This window comes from Leuresthes tenuis, unplaced genomic scaffold, assembly GCF_036924035.1.
Source record: "Leuresthes tenuis unplaced genomic scaffold, fLeuTen1.0.hap1 SCAF_17, whole genome shotgun sequence".
In the NCBI taxonomy this organism is placed as follows: Eukaryota; Metazoa; Chordata; class Actinopteri; order Atheriniformes; family Atherinopsidae; genus Leuresthes; species Leuresthes tenuis.
The window spans coordinates 32,237,030-32,255,303 of NW_027325371.1; the positions used below are offsets into that span (position 1 = coordinate 32,237,030).

At 39.0% G+C, this 18,274-nt stretch overlaps 1 protein-coding gene across 3 annotated transcripts in view; it reads left to right on the forward strand.

Moving 5' to 3' along the window:
- The window catches only part of septin12 (septin 12), a 66,686-nt gene that overhangs the window by 43,274 nt on the left and 5,138 nt on the right, over positions 1 to 18,274 (forward strand). For 2 of the 3 annotated variants that reach the window (XM_072369778.1, XM_072369779.1), the window contains 7 exons: positions 5,989 to 6,384; positions 8,082 to 8,210; positions 12,800 to 12,881; positions 14,380 to 14,517; positions 16,760 to 16,877; positions 17,508 to 17,603; positions 17,896 to 17,992. In XM_072369778.1, the coding sequence (XP_072225879.1) occupies positions 5,989 to 6,384; positions 8,082 to 8,210; positions 12,800 to 12,881; positions 14,380 to 14,517; positions 16,760 to 16,877; positions 17,508 to 17,603; positions 17,896 to 17,992 (1,056 nt within the window). Of the gene's footprint in view, positions 1 to 2,522; positions 2,653 to 5,988; positions 6,385 to 8,081; positions 8,211 to 12,799; positions 12,882 to 14,379; positions 14,518 to 16,759; positions 16,878 to 17,507; positions 17,604 to 17,895; positions 17,993 to 18,274 lie in introns of those variants that run through there. The other variant, XM_072369780.1, reaches the window with a different exon arrangement.

The window sequence follows — 18,274 nt, forward strand, 5'->3', positions numbered from 1 at the left end:
CAGTTGGTTGTGTATTAGCTGAAACTGAACAGTTAACTGAAAATAAACCTGGAGATTTTTAATCTAAGTGTATGTGGAAAGATTTATCCCCAATGGCATTAACCTGCTCTGTATCACGTTACTTAACTTTGTATTAAAGTTACAGTTATTGGAAATCTGTAACTGAGTATTTCTGATAGTTCTGCAAATCGTGTTCAGCAATGATTTTCATAATAGATTCACACTTCCGCTTTCTCTGGCTCCTCATTTCTTTCACATTTGTCACTGTGCCTCGTCCTAACTTTGTGAGGCAAAAGGTGGACTGCTTTCACATCTTAAAAGAATAATGTGTTTTACCTCCATCTGGTGAGATCTTTAGCAACACCTTTATCTCAACATTATATTCTTTGTGCAACTGTTATTGTTCAGCTATGACACTTAAACTGGAAACAATCTTACAGAAGCATCTGTAGCAGCTGTGCAGTAAGATTAAAGCAACCTCAACCTCGCATCAGAAACCACACTCCCGCTCTTTTTATGAACTCATCAAAACCAAACACCTGATTCTCCCCACCTGTCTCATGATCTGACCAGAATGTCTGTCCCAAACTGTCAGTCACACATGGCTCGTTAAGAGTTCCCACCACTACTGGACTAACTCTCTTAATGTGGACTGTTGCTATAAACTGCGAATGGTTGGATACGTCTTTCAGAGCCAAGCACGTCTGCCCTATTACACTTGTACAGTTTGTAAAAGCCACCCGATGGGTTCATCAGTCAAAATCACTTCATATTTCATCTGTTACTTATAGTTCAATAAAGCAATAAGTACTCTTTTTTCTTAAAAAAAAAAAAAGGGAGCTGACTTTGGGAATCAAGTTGTTGTCTGATGCCACAATGCTTTGGACTGTATGAGAAAGGATTCAAGACATTCTGCTTCCTCTAACTTTGTCTGTGGGATATTATCGCACCTGTAAGTACAGCTGAATTCACTGCACAGATGTCTTTAATTTACTTAAATGGTGATTTTGTCTGACAGTGCTGTGGTTATAAAATAAGGATTTTATTAGAGCAGAGCGACAGTCTGGAAATGCTTTAGGTGACTGTGAGTTGATACATAGTCTTTCCAGTAGCAAGTTCTGCTGCGTTGAGCCGCCCCACAAAAGAAACTGAAAATAATGTGAACGAGAGCAGCTTTATTGGCATGTAAAGAGTGCCTTGGCCCAATTGAGTGTAGTTTATTATGTACATACAAGAGTAATTTGAACACCAAATGCATTATCTGGGTGTGTTAGCACAGCTTTAATCAATTTCATACAACATCATTCTAACATGTACACAGGTATTGTAAAAGTTTGGCTTTGGTCGGACTAACATAGTAACTTGTTTTTCTTTCCCAGTGTCATGTATACATGACAACATAGCTCATGTCCTTCCGCCGCTGCTGCAATGTCACGTCCATGTTGCAGCTCAGTTATTTTATCAACAATAGGCACTACAGTGGCTCTGGAGTTTTAAACATGGTGGTTGCAACATTCTTTTTGATCTGGTGGTTCTCCAAAACCCTTTCCCCAGCCCCTGAAATAACTGGTTATTTGCTATGGCCAAGCAAAGAGTTTGTTCTACTCTACCACCAGTTTTTCTGGGTTAGAGCCAGAGTTTTTGCAGTTAAAAGACTTAAGAAATGGTTCTAAGTCAGATACTGGCTCAGAACCAGCACTGGAATTGTTTTAGAAAGGGCCCTTTGACAAAGGTTTTATTTGTTTTAGGGACAACATCTGTCTTGATCAACTAATCTGATCCAAGTTTTCTCTCTTGAGCAATGATTTTTGGTCACTGACTTGAATAGGATGGTGTCCTGAAAGATTTAAGTAGAAGGACTAAAAATGCAGGAATGATAAACCTCTTTTAACAATCACTAGCCTTGTTTTTGTGGCTTTTTTCTGCTCCTATAGAATAAGCATGACCAGGATTCACTGATGTGAAAGAACAGTCACAATCCACCGAACTGAAACAATTTCCTGAAGGCTTCTCTCCAGTTTTGTCTTATATGGCCTGTATGACTAATTATTTTGATGTCTTCTTTAAAATGTTGTCTCCAGTGAGTGATCACAATTCTCTTACAGGTAATAGAAAGGATTCCAATGCACATTTTTCACATTTCAATGGTTTGGTCAATTTTCACTTGACAATAGAGAGGAAATACAGCCACTGTTGATTTTGACTAATTGGATTGTATTTCAGTGACAGAGCTTCTTGGAGCTGTTATCAGTGTAAAGATTGCAGCCTTATGCCTCCATCCCACACTGGCTGACAGCTCAGTCACTGCTGGGTAAATGATCCTGATGGGGGAGGAGGGCGTAGTTCTTCTCCTCTCAGGGATTAGTGGAAGCTCCTTGGTCTATTTGCATGTGAATAGATCCTGGGGCTGCAATCCAAGGGCACCCCCTCCCTCTCTCTCCCTCTCTTTCTCTCTGTCTCTTAACCTTTCTTCACTCTGCTACTGACATCAGGCAGAACCAGAGAGAGGGGGAGTTAGAAAAGCGGTGAGGGAAAAAGAGTGCATCATTGCTTCAAAAGATAAACTTTGAGGGGAAGGGTTTAGGAAGTGGTCTTTAGAAGAATCACTATCAACCAAGGAGTCACACCGTTGGCTTTGGTGGATGAGAGAAGGTAGGAATTTTTCTTTTCTTTTTTTTTTGGTTTTGTTTCTCCTCGTGGATATTGGGGGGGTCACCAAAACCATGCTCAGTGTTCTGGGCTAACAATGAAAGCAGACAGGACTGGTCCACTTTCTCAGTCAGAATGGGGGTGGTAAACTGTTAGGCCTCGGCTGTTTTCTTACAAACTGTTCTCAAAGTAAGTGTTTTTGCTTAAAAGTGAAGTGAACTGTGGCCTGCAAGAACTGATTTGATCTTTCTTTTTTTTATATTCCTCTGTGTTTCTCTCAATTGTAATAACTGAGACTTTTGCAGCAAAATAAACTTTCAGTTTTGGTGATCTAGCCATATGTACTTATTCCATATGCAATGTGGTCATCATATTTTCTTTGAGACAGAGTAAGTTTACTGTCATATTAAACATGAATGACAATACTATACTCTAACACTATAGAACAATAATCTAATAACCATTAAATGTTTGACAACTTTGCTTCTAAACCAACTTAATTTACTAGTTGAATTTGTTTTGTTTTGATGCCTTGCTTTTAAAGAGAGATAAATCTTTCTAAATATAATCAGATGGGAAAATAAAAGTCAGTAGTAAAGTCATTAATCCCTTATTACTTTAAATGTGACCCACTGTTCCTTAGATACAAGCCCACTGTACTGTGTGTGTGAGTTGGTAACATTTGAGCTACATTGACACCGGTCACCTGATGGGCTGGCTTTGTTGAACTTGAAAGGTTCTTCCTCTGTCAACTTTATCTGTACAAAGGGCCAAGCTTTGATATATGCAATGTCACTGCAGCCTCACAGGTAGAGGCAGCAGTGCTCAATGAGGCTGCTGTAGTTCTTCTTGGTACCAAGGTGACAAAGTCTGGCAATAGATCATGATCCAAAAATACTATCCAGTAACAGAGTATTTAATTTAGAATACATCAAAGAAAACATCTGATACTGAAACTGGAAGATGCTCATGGTTTTTGAAAATTATATGCTTGTTTGGTATTTTATGACAGTAATACAAAAGCAGTGTGGCACTCATACTAGAATGCTTATGCTAAAGCTGGCGTGCTCGGAGATTACTTCCGCTGTCAAGACCAGTGTCTCCTATACCTAATCTGCTCTAAAATTTTTGGGTTCTTCCTTTGCAAATGCTTCAGCTATACAGCATTCCTCTTGAAATTCAGCTTGATAACACACAAACAGCAATGATAAACTGTAGAGTCAGAAATCCTACTTCCTCTGCTGAGGCTGAATTCAGATGAACTGAGCAGAGGTAGGTAACTTTTGCATCTAATTCTGAACCTCTACACTCTACTCCATTTTTTACATCCAGTCACCCAGCCTATACCTTTTCAATATTACACAATATTATCACTAGTCTTTGACTAGTGTATGTCCAATGCTGTCACTGTGGGAAATCATCTTACATTTATGTGTAGCCTAAATCACTGCACAGACGTTGTCTTTAAGTTGCCTAAATAGTCATTTTGTCAGGTGATGCTGTGGTTATAAAGCCAGGTAGATTAAAAAGATTTATGGTGAAATCAAAACAAAATGAAGAAATACATATTTTGGAGGGAATAAATAGATCAATATGATCTAAAGGAAAGTAATACAAAAATAAATACAGGAGTAAAGTTTCAGTCATTTATGTATTCTGTTTTTACTAAACAATGCAAAAATATGGAATATGGGTCATATGTGGAGCACCCTGGTCCATTGGAGTTGAATTGAACATATAAATGCAGGAGTGATTCAAATCCCTGCTGCATTATCTGGGTGTGTTAGCTTAATTTCGTCAGGTTTTGGTGGGACTAACATGTTCATATGCATTTTAGTAATCTGGCTTTGGCCGGACTAAAAATAATTCAGTATTTCTAGCAACATGGAAACGTGCTGTCACAGTCCTGCTCAGCCACTGGTTTGCATGTTGGAAATGTTAGGGTATTGTACACATGATAAATTCGTCAAAGATTTTACCCACAGTTTCTTCATGATATGACCTTTAGATTTTGGTGACTACTTCACATCAAAATGTGTAATAACAGTCTATGTGCATCTCTTTGTAAAACTAATTGGAAAATTGCAGCATTGGGGAAATTTCCTCAAGATTTTAACTTTTTTTTTTTGTTTTAACTGACAACTTTTACAGGCTGAGTAGTAGCAAGCATAACAAGTAAACTGATATCTAAATAAGAATTAGTGGAACCCTCCTAAAACAGGGGTCTGTACAGCTCCGTACAGTAATTTTGTCTGAAATTCCTCACTGTGAGAACATGTCTCCAATCTCCAATGCAAAGGACTCCCTCAAATCCTGAAATCACCTTTGGCATTGTGTAAAAAATCCATGAATGAGTATAGTTGCAAAAAATGGTTGGACCGTTCCTGCTGTTGATTAACAGCACTGACTCATTTTAAGATGTACTTAGCAAGTAGAATTTCACATTGTTTAAAATCTAATGATGCATAAACACCCAGTATTATCTGTTAGTCTTTCACTCAGCCCCTCTGTGTCCTGACTCATGAGGATTAGTTCTATTCCAGTGGCTGAACAGTTGGATATTTATAGCTGATTAAATTATGTGGACTAACACTAATCAACGGCCTGTTTGTGTGCAGCATTTGTGTGTTGTTTTTTTTTGAGAGAGTGGGTAAGACCTAGATTTCTGGTTTGTTGAGTCATACAAACACACAAAATGTACCCCCTTGTCAGTCTTGCTGCACGACTGTGTCATTGTACTTTAGAGTATTTCTAAGTTCTGACAGACACGGCTTAAAGTTAAACATGGGGGTTGTCAATACCATCCAATCCTCTTACAGCACAGACGAGTCGACACTCATGCATGCACTCACACACAGACAAGGGGAGATAGACTTAATTTAGCTAATACCTGAACGGGAGCATGGTGTGTGTGTGTGTGTGTGTGTGTGTGTGTGTGTGTGTGAACATGCTGTTATCTTTGTGGAACCAAATATAGTCCCTTGTCATCCTGTCCGTAACTGAGATACCTGAGACACAGGTCTAGATTTTTTTTTCTAGCTTGTCAAAGCTGCTTTTGTATCCTCTTGGTCTCAGCAGAACAAGCCTTTATTCATGGAAAATATGTGTAAAAAGATAACACAAAAATATAATTTGACAATAATGAGACAAAAATCTTCTCTTGAGCTCTCTCAAATAATTAACACACGTCCAACCCTTTGTGATAAAACAAGAAATTGTTTATACCAAAGTTTTTCAACAACAGTATTAATTTGGTTTCCTATTTGTCTGTAAATGATCTGGCTCAAATTTTGTTTTTAGCTCCATCTGAAAGCAAAATTTATTTCTTTGTACCCACAGAAACTTCTGGAGAGTTTCAGTCAGAACCATTCAACCCAATGGAGGAGAGAGGGGAGACGGAGAGAAGTATCATAGGAGATGAGCAAGATGACGAAGGCAAGAACAAAGAATATGAAAACATCGAGACTTCCCCAACAGAGAAAGAGAACTGTGTGGAGCTTCATACAGAGATGGAAGAGAATGGGAAAGAAAAGGGAATGGAGGTTGAAGAGATAGAAAAAGAGACACAACCGGAGGCAGAGATGAAGGTGGACCTCTGCCAGTCTGTTCCAGAATTGCAGACCAGCTACATTCGTGGCACTGACCTCTTTGGTTATGTGGGCATTGAGGCAGTACTGGACCAGATGAGGCACAAGACCATGAAGGCTGGCTTTGAGTTTAACATCATGGTAGTTGGTGAGTCAAAACGTAATAACATGTCTGAAACTTTAAGAGTGCAGTCTTTCACCAAGGAGTATTACATGTGTACATGAGTGTGTGTGTGTGTTTTTCATTCCCATCAGGCACCGTGCTGTTCCTTAGCCATTCAGCTCACTCAGCTTAGAGGTGTCTGACTGTGTGGCTCAGCCTGCTGTAGCAGGCCAGCAGTTAGACATGTGGCAAAGCTCACATGATGATGATGGACATCACCTAACTGACATAGATCATAAGCTTTCCAAATAGCTCTCACAGTTTTCCCTTAGAAGTCCAAGCTCAGCAGTAACAATGACATGCATCCTGTTTGAAAGCCTGTGCTGCTTCACTTCACTCTTACTCTCTCTCTCTCTCTCTTTGTATATGTGTGTTGCATATCAGTCATAGAATGTTTATAAAAGACTCACTTGCTGTCAAAAGTTAAACCAATATTGATGCAACTTCAAGTACAGTTCCACTGAGCGTCGTTATGCAATGACCCTAAAAACTCTCTGGGGTTCAATTGTCTCCTGTTAAAAAAGTTAACTTCTTCTTCTGAACAGTGTGCTGGTTCTCCATTAGAGAAGAATTTCATAATTGAGTAGATATGATGGCTCAAACATACATGATACTGGTTACTTTTGGATCCAAAAAGATGAAATGGTGACATCTAAATGCAGTTCATAAACTGATGGGTGATGTCATGATCACTTTATCGACTTCTTATCTACAGTCTGGTACCAGTAGTACAGTTCTATAATGTTTGTGAAGCCTTTAGATTTAGCTTAAAGTCTGACCTAAAACATGTGATTCTCGCACTGATGGGAAAATCCAATTAAAGTCCTGAAAGTGGATAAAGAGAATTAAATTAAACAAATGTATTTTATTTTATGTATCATCACACATCTGTGAGTGGCGATTAATTTTAGGAGGAAATTAGAGCCAGGTGGTGTTGGTGAGTGAGATGGCCTGACCTAGTCAGACTTGTGCAGCTCCATCTGTACCAGGACTGCTTTTTATCAGTTTTACCATCAATGTTGGGTTGTGTTTTTTAGTCAATACATGACCAAATATCCTCAGTTTGTCTCACTTGATATGTTAACTAATATATTAAAAGTGGAAGATTTTAAAGGGTCCACAAACTTTGAGGCAGAAAGTGCATGTTTGTGCTGGTATACCATGTCTCTTTCCCTTTGACACGGCCCATTTGCTTTTCATACTGGAAGAGGAAGTATGATTCTGTGAGGAAGTGGTTTTGAGAATTGTGCCTGTCTGCTCTTTCCTGCTACACACATTTGAGATAGTAAACACTTCCTCCACTGTTTAACTGAAAGCAAAGTTTACCCAGAATTATTATCTATTGATTCAAGTACGCCATGTCTACAACAGTCTCTCTGTGTGTACATTTACACAAACGTGTCTGAATATAAAGGTCTCCAAGCTGCAGTTATCCTCTGACATGTCCCTAAGGGCCGATCGTTATCGTATTCAATCTGTGAGGCACTGAGCTTGGACACTGTTATATACTTGCTACCTTAACTTTCATACAGCAAATGGGTGAGGTTTCTGGAAGTTGTGCGAGTCATTTATCAGCTTCTAAACCAAATTGGACAGTATGGTTTGGCAGACCAGGCAGCTTATTGAGGTTTTCTGTAGATACATCACAGTGCTGGCTGAATATGAGTATCTTTTGTTTGCAGGTCAGAGTGGTTTGGGAAAGTCCACACTGGTCAACACTCTGTTCAAGTCCAAAATCAGCCGGAAGTCCTGTACACCTAATTACGAAGAGAAGATATCAAAAACAGTCAAACTGCATGCAGTCAGCCATGGTGAGCCCACACACAGACACACACATACATCCAGAAATAAAGGCACTTTGAATGTGCCTTTATTTCTGAGCTGTGAAGAGACCTTTATTTTGTAAAAGTATTTGCGGTTGCTCTCTTATCAAGCTGGCAGTGCTTGTATGATTTTAATTCTACTTTCAATAATTAGTAAGGCCACCCCCAAGTGCCCAGAACAGCTTTTCCACATGGTGTATGGACAACACATAAGTGTGGGTGTGCTCTCTGATCTCTTGTTTCAGTTGTTCCGGCCAGTGTGTCATGACTGTTCCGAGACAGTCTCACATCCTACTTTCAAATCACTTTTCCTTTCATTGCTTGTCTTATGTACAGGAATCCCAGCGTGGGCTGTAACCCACAATGTGAAAAGGTAAATCTCTTCTCTGATTAACGCAAACTGGGCTTATTTCACATATGTGCAAATACAGTCTGCCTATAACCACTGGTGGAGACCATGTCCCAGAACGAGTCAATTTAAATGAACATATCATGAAAGTTGTATAATTGTTACCATCTAGTAACTAAAATTCAGTTCATACCTTCATGTGGGTAGACTAAAGACACAAAGACGTCCCTGTCAGGCCTGTTATAGGAGTCATAAAGAATGCTTCTGGAAAATGTCAAATGTGACATATTTCTCTCAAAAATGTTGAAATTGGATCTCTGCTTGTCTGGAGAGTGATTTATTTTCATCATCATTAGACTTTACCAAAACAAAATAAAGAACTATAATTCAATGTGAATAAAATGCATAATTTCAATAATGTCATAAAGGGACAGATAGTTCAATCTATCATCTTTTAATTATTAGTAAAATAGGGTTTTTTTTCGACAAACTAACTCTGTCTCTGGAAAAAAAGAAACATAATTCCTCCTGGCATTCCAGATATTCCTTAATGATAAAGTAGATAGATTACAGCAGAGTCTTAACTGCAGAAGATAATCTTGGTCATTATCACATAAAAAAAATCAAGACTGGAACCAAAATCCTGTTCAGAATAGGTTCCTACATGCATCATTGGCAGAATAATCACAACTGCAGGCATGAACACATTTTGCTTACATTTATTATACATTCACTTGTGGCCACATTCTTATGAAAGTGTGACCACAAATGTGTCTTGGGCCACACTAAAGGACAAACTAACTGATCTGACATGACTCCATGCAAGCAGCAAGTTCCACCAAGATGTTTTCGTGGTATTTCTATTTATGGAAATAAAATACATTCTGTCAAAATCTCAAGCATGTTGATATCGATATAATGATGTAGTTCAGGTCCATCCATTCATCCATACAAAGGTGATATTTCCTCGCTACTAAATATTCAACAGTCAGCTGTCAGTAGTATTAAAACAAAGTGGAAGCGATTGGGAATGACAGCAACTCAGTGTAAGGCCACATAAAATGACAGAGCGGGGTCAGCGGATGCTGAGGCCCATAGTGCGTAGAGGTCGCCAACTTTCTGCAGAGTCAATCGCTACAGACCTCCAACAGATTAACTCAAGAACAGTATGCGTAGAGAGCTTCATGGAATGGGTTTCCATGGCTGAGCAGCTGCATCCAAGCCATACATCACCAAGTGCAATGCAAAGCGCTGGATGCAGTGGTGTAAAGCACGCCGCCACTGGACTCTAGAGCAGTGGAGATGCGTTCTCTGGAGGGACGAATCACGCTTCTCCATCTGGCAATCTGATGGAGGAGTCTGGGTTTGGCGGTTGCCAGGGGAACGGTACTTGTCTGACTGCATTGTGCCAAGTGTAAAGTTTGGTGGAGGGGGGGATTATGGTGTGGGGTTGCTTTTCAGGAGCTGGGCTTGGCCCCTTAGTTCCAGTGAAAGGAACTCTGAATGCTTCAGCATACCAAGAGATTTTGGACCATTTCATGCTCCCAACTTTGTGGAAACCATTTGGGGATGGCCCCTTCCTGTTCCAACATGACTGCTCACCAGTGCACAAAGCAAGGTCCATAAAGACATGGATGTCACTTATGTTCATATGCGTATAATGGTATAATAATATAATAATATATATTATAATATAATATAATATAGTATAATAATATAACTATAACAATAGTTGAGGTCACTGAATGTATTTTTGAATAAAAACAAAACATGATTAAACCTACTGATGTCTTGTTTGTTGCTCAGCTGACTGTGTGACAAAGGCTACTTATTTATTTGCATACAGAGCAGATAACATGCGAGGACACATTTTACTGCCAGCTGTGAACATGTATACTCAGAGCTCTTCAGCTGTGATTGGATAACCCAGGAAAAATGATAATACCAGGTCTTAATAACCCTAAGACTTGTTTTGTAACTTCATGGATGTATCCATCTGCCTTGCTCTCAGTCTTTGCAGACGGCCAGAATGATGCAACTTGTTAATCGAATACTACTGGGATGAAAGTTGGACGCGAGTCAGCTAGAGCAGGAGCGGCTGACAATAACTGATTTTTTTTATCAAAGAGGACAACGTGCCAAAAACTATAAATAGCAAAGAAGCATGGGCTAAAAACTCAGACAACAGTTGCACGGAACATTCTTCATTATCTTGTTAAAAGCTTTGAGTTTCAGATTTGGAATTGCTCATATTCTACACATTCAGTAGCACTTGGGAAGGTAAAAAGTGCTTTCATAGCTGTGGCCTTCCTGCAGTTCTGAATCCAGTTTATGTTGGTGTGAAGAGAGCAATGGGATTTCTAAGCATCACACAAAGATCACCTGGCTGCAGACAGAATGACGGTATAGCACAAGTGACTCCTCCTCAACTGACAGAAAATGATGACCTCAGTTGTGGATGTTGGTCTTCATTGTCTATTTTTTTTTTACCTTGAAGGAGCACTGAGAGTTTGAAAAATATACATATTTTGTTCATGTTTGTTGTCATTGTTCTCTGTGGCCATAGTTCACAGGGAAAAACGGCATCTCCTCCAGACTGTTTGTCAGGCACTTCACAAAGGGAAGTAACAAGTTCTTCATTTCTGCATAGAACCAACAGTGTCAACAATGAATTGGGTTTCATCAGTGAGTCATACTATAAAACAGAGCATACACTTGAGACACAGTAGTTGACCATTTCATTAAGTATTATTGTTCTGAACATTTCAGTCAGATGATATCATAGCGCATTTGTAGCACATTTCCTTTAACATACTACAGTATTAAACCTTTGTCAAGACAGATTGTTATTTTATTGTGGTTTGGTAAGAAATGATATGACAAGACTTATTTGTTTATTTAGATTCTACGTTTTTAGATGATTTACCACATACCGATCTTGCAGACAGATATTCAGGAATCCTCTTTCTGGCATAAAAATATTAAGGAAAAAAGATATAGATAGCTGTTGGTAAAACTTTTGAAAATGTAAATGTTTACATAATGCACAGAGCTAATCTGTTGTTAAACTTAACCGTATGAAGTTAAACCCGTAATGTATGAGTAAAGGTGATGTGTACAGGACACAGAAAACAGATTCTGACAAACCACAAGTGCGTGTTCAAACAACTGCTTATGAAAGCACAGCAATGAGGTATGATTGGTCATATGACTTCGACTCAGACAGCACAGGTTTAAACCCATCTTAGACCTAAGCATATGATGTAGCAACACCTCCTTTAGACCTTTGAAACTAATAAAGGGTTCAGATCATCTGTACAGAATTATGTCAATGGGAAATGCTAGATGCTGCTGTTTTGTTAAAGGTGTTTGCACCAGTGAAACCCAATGCTGCACTGCTCTGTCTTAGCAACAACAAAGTCAAACTTTATTACAGGTTAGTGAAAAGCTTAATGGTCCAGCTCCAGATGTTTGCTGTCATGCTTCCGATAAGAGGAGATTCCTGTGTGCTTACTCAACAATGACTTTACACCTAAATGATAGCCTTTACTGCTCAGCTTTCCTCAAACACTCACAAGTGCACACCTAAGTGAGGGCAACACTTTGATGTCGTCATCACACAAATACCTATACCAAATAAAGTATAGTTATCAGCACACATTAAATCTGCCTCAACCTCAAAGCCAACACCAATGCTAAACTTGAATCACTTTAACGGTTATTTCAGAGTATATGTCAGGACAATTCTTATATGCAAGCCAGTCCACTTTCCACTTACAATTCAGAGATGTTAGCTGCTTAGTCAGTGTTAGAGAGTGTTTGTTCTGTGTATTTTAGTGGAAACCTGAAGTCGGCTTTGTATGAATTTACTGTAAATTACGATGAAAGGCCATCGTCTTGATAAAGAGCTCATTAATTATCTTACTCTTTGATGGATGTAAGGTGATATATTTGATCTGTAGCATAATTGATTTAATTTCTAATTAAAAATAATTCTCACTTTGACCTCAGCTGTGAAAACAGCCTGCCATTAAAAAAAATGAACATTCAATAGAATTTTTGACTGTAATGTTCTGATTTATTTTTTATTTTTTACCATTGTTGCAATGTTACTGCAGTTTTGACACACCAATGTGTGGATTTGCTGGGTTGTCTTCTAACAGTAGAAAACTCCACCATGGCCTTTGTAACTGTCTAACATCCTTTCCATCTGCTGTGATCCATCCAGTGATCGAGGAAAAGGGGGTAAAGATGAAGCTGACAGTGATTGACACTCCGGGATTTGGAGACCAGATCAACAATGAGAACTGGTGAGTGTCGGAATGTTGGAAACAAAAATACAGATGGTTGTAATGATGGAAAAAGCTGTATCTACAGGTTCCTTTAACATTATTTGCAAATTATTGATTTCAGCCATTATAATTCATACATGAAAGGAACAGTGTTTATAGGCAGTGTAGTCCTATTTAGAAGAAATTCAAACAATTTAAATTAGCAGCACCACAAAAAGCTGTTAAAATATCACTTTGCATTTGAGGAAGGTAGAATTAGGGGACTGAGATGTGTGTTGCCTTCTTACTCCAGCTTCTTTGGATTGAATTTAAACAATGAGACTATAGAAGTGAAAACTTATTTGATTTGAACATGTTTACATCAGATGATTCATAATCCCAGAACAAATAATCACAGCCTTGGCGGTTTTGCCTAAACATGAAGGATAACTGTTATGTAGTAGCTTTAACTAAAGGAGTAGTGTATAAACTGTCTGAGTTGTCCATTTTTGATCTGATATTGGTGCCCTCACTATGATTATTACTGTACAAATATTTGAATCATCCATCCATCCATTTTCTATACCGTCAATCCGTCGGTCGGGTAGCGGAATATTTGAATCAGTAAAGATTAATTTACTCACATTTCGTCCACAATTCAGTTGACATCTATAAAACAGTTCTAAATCAACAGAATTTTGGTTTTGGACATTGCTGGCTTCATAATCAGTGGATTTGAAAGATAAATCAAAGATGCTCTTTTTACTAAAGATCAAAACAATAAAGTATGTACAGATGGCATGCAGTAAGTTGTTCCTTTTAACCATCGTTCACCATTGTACAAAAACTATGAATATTTTCTTTAGTGACACCATTGCATACTTCCATTTATAGCCTCCTGCTGCCCAAAGTTATACCAATCTGAGATATACTCACTGCTGGTTGAGTTAAAACAAATTGCCAGCTTTTTACAGGAATCAAAAATTCTTCATTAACGTTAAATTTATAAAGTTAGCATAGGTGCTTCAGTAAAAAGCAACGGAACTTCTTTGGTTAGTTTGTTTCACCTTTGGTGGTGAATTTTAGGCTTTAAGCATAATGTGGGCTCATTCACAGGTCTGTCACTTACCCACAAGGTGCAAATAAATGTAAAACCACCTACAGACGGATGCCTTGTATTTGTTAGATGTGACGCTACAACATGTTTGGAGAGCAGTGTCTCGAGTTTGTTTTTATCCTTTAGGTGCATAACTTCTTCCTTCATTTGTAAAGCAGGCTTTCTGGTGTTGAGCTTATGGAGTACTTGTTTTCTTCCTCTACATAGAACCAAGAGAATCTTGGAGCCATGGAGCCACTGACAGAGTGTAGATTTTTAAATAGAATTTAAACTAAAAAACATAATTTATTACGATATAAATTTTTATATTGATTTTGGCTCTCACATTGAATTTGTTTCCAATAAGAATAATTTGGGATAATGTAAGCTTTGCTCTTATTATTTACAGTAACTCACCAACTTCTCTGCTTCTCTCTCCAGCTGGGAGCCCATAGTGAAATATGTCAACGAGCAATATGAGAAATATCTGAGAGAAGAGCTGAATGTGAACCGCAAGAGGAGAATCCCTGATAGCAGAGTGCACTGCTGCATCTACTTCCTCCCTGCCACTGGACATAGGTGAGTACTCCTCTACACAGATCAGGCTGTTGTTGTTCGTTCATCTTTTTTCTCTCATGATATTCCAGATGTTTTCAGGGGATGATAGATTTCCAAGTTTAGTGGTTTTAGTCAGAAGCCATACTGGTGTAATACATGCATAATGTGATTTGTCATCATTTTCTTGTTGGAAGGGATGGCAGCATTAATGGTGCTTTCCAAGAAGTACAAGTTATCCATGCTGGTATTTGAACGATGTGCTTCTACAAACATCTGTGAAAGAATGGGTCACTCTCAGGAGCTCAGTGAATTCCAGCGTTGTACCGTGACAGGATGCCACCTGTGCAACAAGTCCAGAAATTTCCTCGCTACTAAATATTCCACAGTCAGCTGTCTGTGGTATTATGGAAGCGATTGGGAACGACAGCAACTCAGTGTTAGGCCACATAGAATGACAGAGCGGGGTCAGCGGATGCTGAGGCCCATAGTGCGTAGAGGTCGCCAACTTTCTGCAGAGTCAATCGCTACAGACCTCCAAACTTCATGTGGCCTTCAGATTAGCTCAAGAACAGTGCATAGAGAGCTTCATGGAATGGGTTTCCATGGTTGAGCGGCTGCATCCAAGCCATACATCACCAAGTGCAATGCAAAGCGCCGGATGCAGTGGTGTAAAGCACGCCGCCACTGGACTCTAGCGCATGACACTTCTGGCAATCTGATGGAGGAGTCTGGGTTTTGCGGTTGCCAGGGGAACGGTACTTGTCTGACTGCATTGTGCCAAGTGTAAAGTTTGGTGGAGGGGGGGATTATGGTGTGGGGTTGCTTTTCAGGAGCTGTACTTGGCCCCTTAGTTCCAGTGAAAGGAACTCTGAATGCTTCAGCATACCAAGAGATTTTGGACAATTTCATGCTCCCAACTTTGTAGAAACATTTTGGGGATGGCTCCTTCCTGTTCCAACATGAGTGCTCACCAGTGCACTCCAGTGCTTCTACCTGATAGAAAACCTTTGGGATGAATTAGAGCAGAGACTGTGAGCCAGGCCTTCTGTCCAACATCAGTGTCTGACCTCACAAATGCGCTTCTGGATGAATGGTCAAAAATCCCCATAAACACACTCCTAAACCTTGTGAAAAGCTTGCCCATAAGAGTTGAAGCTGTTGTAGCTGCAAAGGGTGGGCCGACATCATATTAAACCCTTTGGAGTAAGAATGGGACGTCACTTAAGTTCACATGCGTGTAAAGGCAGAAGAGCGAATACTTTTGGCAATATAGTGTGTATTCATTCCAACAGTTGTCTAACTAGAGTTATCCACACCTGCGTTCTCTGTGTTACCCTTGTCTCAACTTTTTAAAATTCATGTTTAAATTTGTTTTAGAGAAGTGACTGATAAGCTAAGCTGTAGAGATCATCTAATGAGTTAGATAACACCTGAAAGACGAGGTTGACTACCTGTGTGTGAGGCACAGCATATCACCTTTTCCCTTACTGTGACAGTGAGTAGAATGAGAAGACTTTCACTGAAGACATGTTGATACCAGATATTTTGCTTCAGCTTTCTCGCTACCTTTCTTTGTTTATGTTACTCAAGTCTTAAAATTCGTGTCTGATCACAGTAAAAGAAACTTGAGGCAGGACAAGTGACCACTACTATGGTGGCAGTCCAAAGCAGACATACATCCAGTACATCTGCATCCTTCGCAAGCAAAAACGATCAACCACATTATTTCTCCTTAAACAGTATTATCCCTAGCAGCATCAGACATACTTTGGTCAATGACTAAGCTCAACCTCCCTTGGATGTATACTAGGACAATGACAGTGGTCCAGCTAAATGGCCATGTTGAACCCTTACTGTAGTGAGACTCAACTGTGAATGTAATCCTACTGACTGAAAGCTGAGAGGTGATTGCTGATTGACTCGTAATGAGCCCTGCAAAGATCCACCCTTCTCCCATGGTATGTGTGAGGCTCTCACACACACCCTCTGATGATGAATGTTGGACTGTTGTGGATATGCAGAGTAGAACAACCCTATAAGGGGGACTTAGGTCCAAGTAGTCCAAAGACCAAGGTCAGTGCAAGTGTTTGTAACTGTATTGTGTTTTCTTTCATCAGTGCCTCCAACTGTTAAACTAGGTTATTGATGTTTTCTTTTAAATTATTGTCAACAATACCTATTAAATGACCAAAGCAAAGATGGATTAGTTATATGTGACATTGATCTTTTTTGTCCAGTCTGATCCAGAACTCTGTGTTTCCAGGTTACGCCCTATCGACGTTGAGTTCATGAAGAGGTTAGGGAAGATAGTCAGCATTGTGCCTGTCATTGCAAAAGCTGACACACTCACTGTTGAGGAAAGACAGGAGTTCAAAGAAAGGGTAAGACAACATGCTCAGACACTTCACCTGCATTGTGACTGATATTTTATGGTTTTACCTCTTTTATTCTACTGTGGCATATTTTCTTATTTGATTCTTTTAAGTCTTTTTCACGTAATCATTTTCCTAAATTAACTTTACATTTTGTGTGTACATGTGTGTGTGTGTGTGTGTGTGTGTGTGTGTTGCTGTACAAATAAACTTTTCTTTTCCTAAACTGTTCTTTGCCTGGCAACAGCTGAGAAGCTGCTTGACTCTTTTTCTAGCAGATTCCAGCTGTATTGTTGGACTTACAGCTGAACCTGAGCAGCTACATTTCTATTTAACCTGGTTTGACATGAATTGTGTAGATTTGAAAATGTATAGGTTTAGTTTTTTTTTTTAATTTGTTGTTTGTCTCCACATATAGAATCTTAAAAGACTTACCACACAAATATCTAAGATGTATATTGGAACATCTGCTTAAGTTGTTTTTTGGTTTAGAGGCCAAAACATATAATTAAATACCCCCTTTATTTTTACCATGTAATTCCATCCATGTGGCTCTTTTTTTAATGAACAGTATGCCCCTCACTGCAAACCAGATAGTCAGATTTCTGGCTTATGTTTAACTTTTGACTTTATTTGCAGATAAGGCAAGACCTGTCTGTCAATGGAATTCGTGTTTACCCCCAGAAAGAATACGATGAGGATCCAGAAGAGCGCATCTGCAATGACAGGATCAGGGTATGATCTCAGCCTCTAAAACATTAGAATGACCTCTTATTATATTAGAATGTATCAACACAATTGTGACAGCTGACAAAGTGCAATACATACACAGATATGGGTAAAGAATGTGTTGGAATTCTTTAGACAGTAACTCAGAAGAAATAATATGTCTAAATGACATAAAGAGGCAAATATTCCAAACTAACAATGTTGCCATGGAGATAAACCTCTGAGGTTCACAGTATACTGATACTGTAGTTCTCAAATGTTATAATGAAAGAACCATCCATTCATTCTGTGTGTCCAGGAAAACATTCCCTTTGCTGTGGTGGGAACTGACAAGGAGCACCAGGTGAATGGAAACAAGGTGCTGGGCCGTAAAACAAAGTGGGGAATCATTGAAGGTAAGATTTCATTTTCACACCTGTTTTTGACATTCAGTTTGTACAGTGGCCATGGTAAATAGATTATGATCAAATGTTTGGCATAACAGATGAGAAGGTGCAGCAAAGACTTCAACAACTGTGACAGCTGCACCAATATATAGATAAATGATGTTTCACACAAACGTTTTGCTCTGAGCACAGGAGAAGCTCTCCAGTTTCGTTGTGCATTGTATAATGACAATAAAGGGAATTCTATTCTTTTCTAACAAGATGATGATTTTTTTACTCTGAAATGCATAA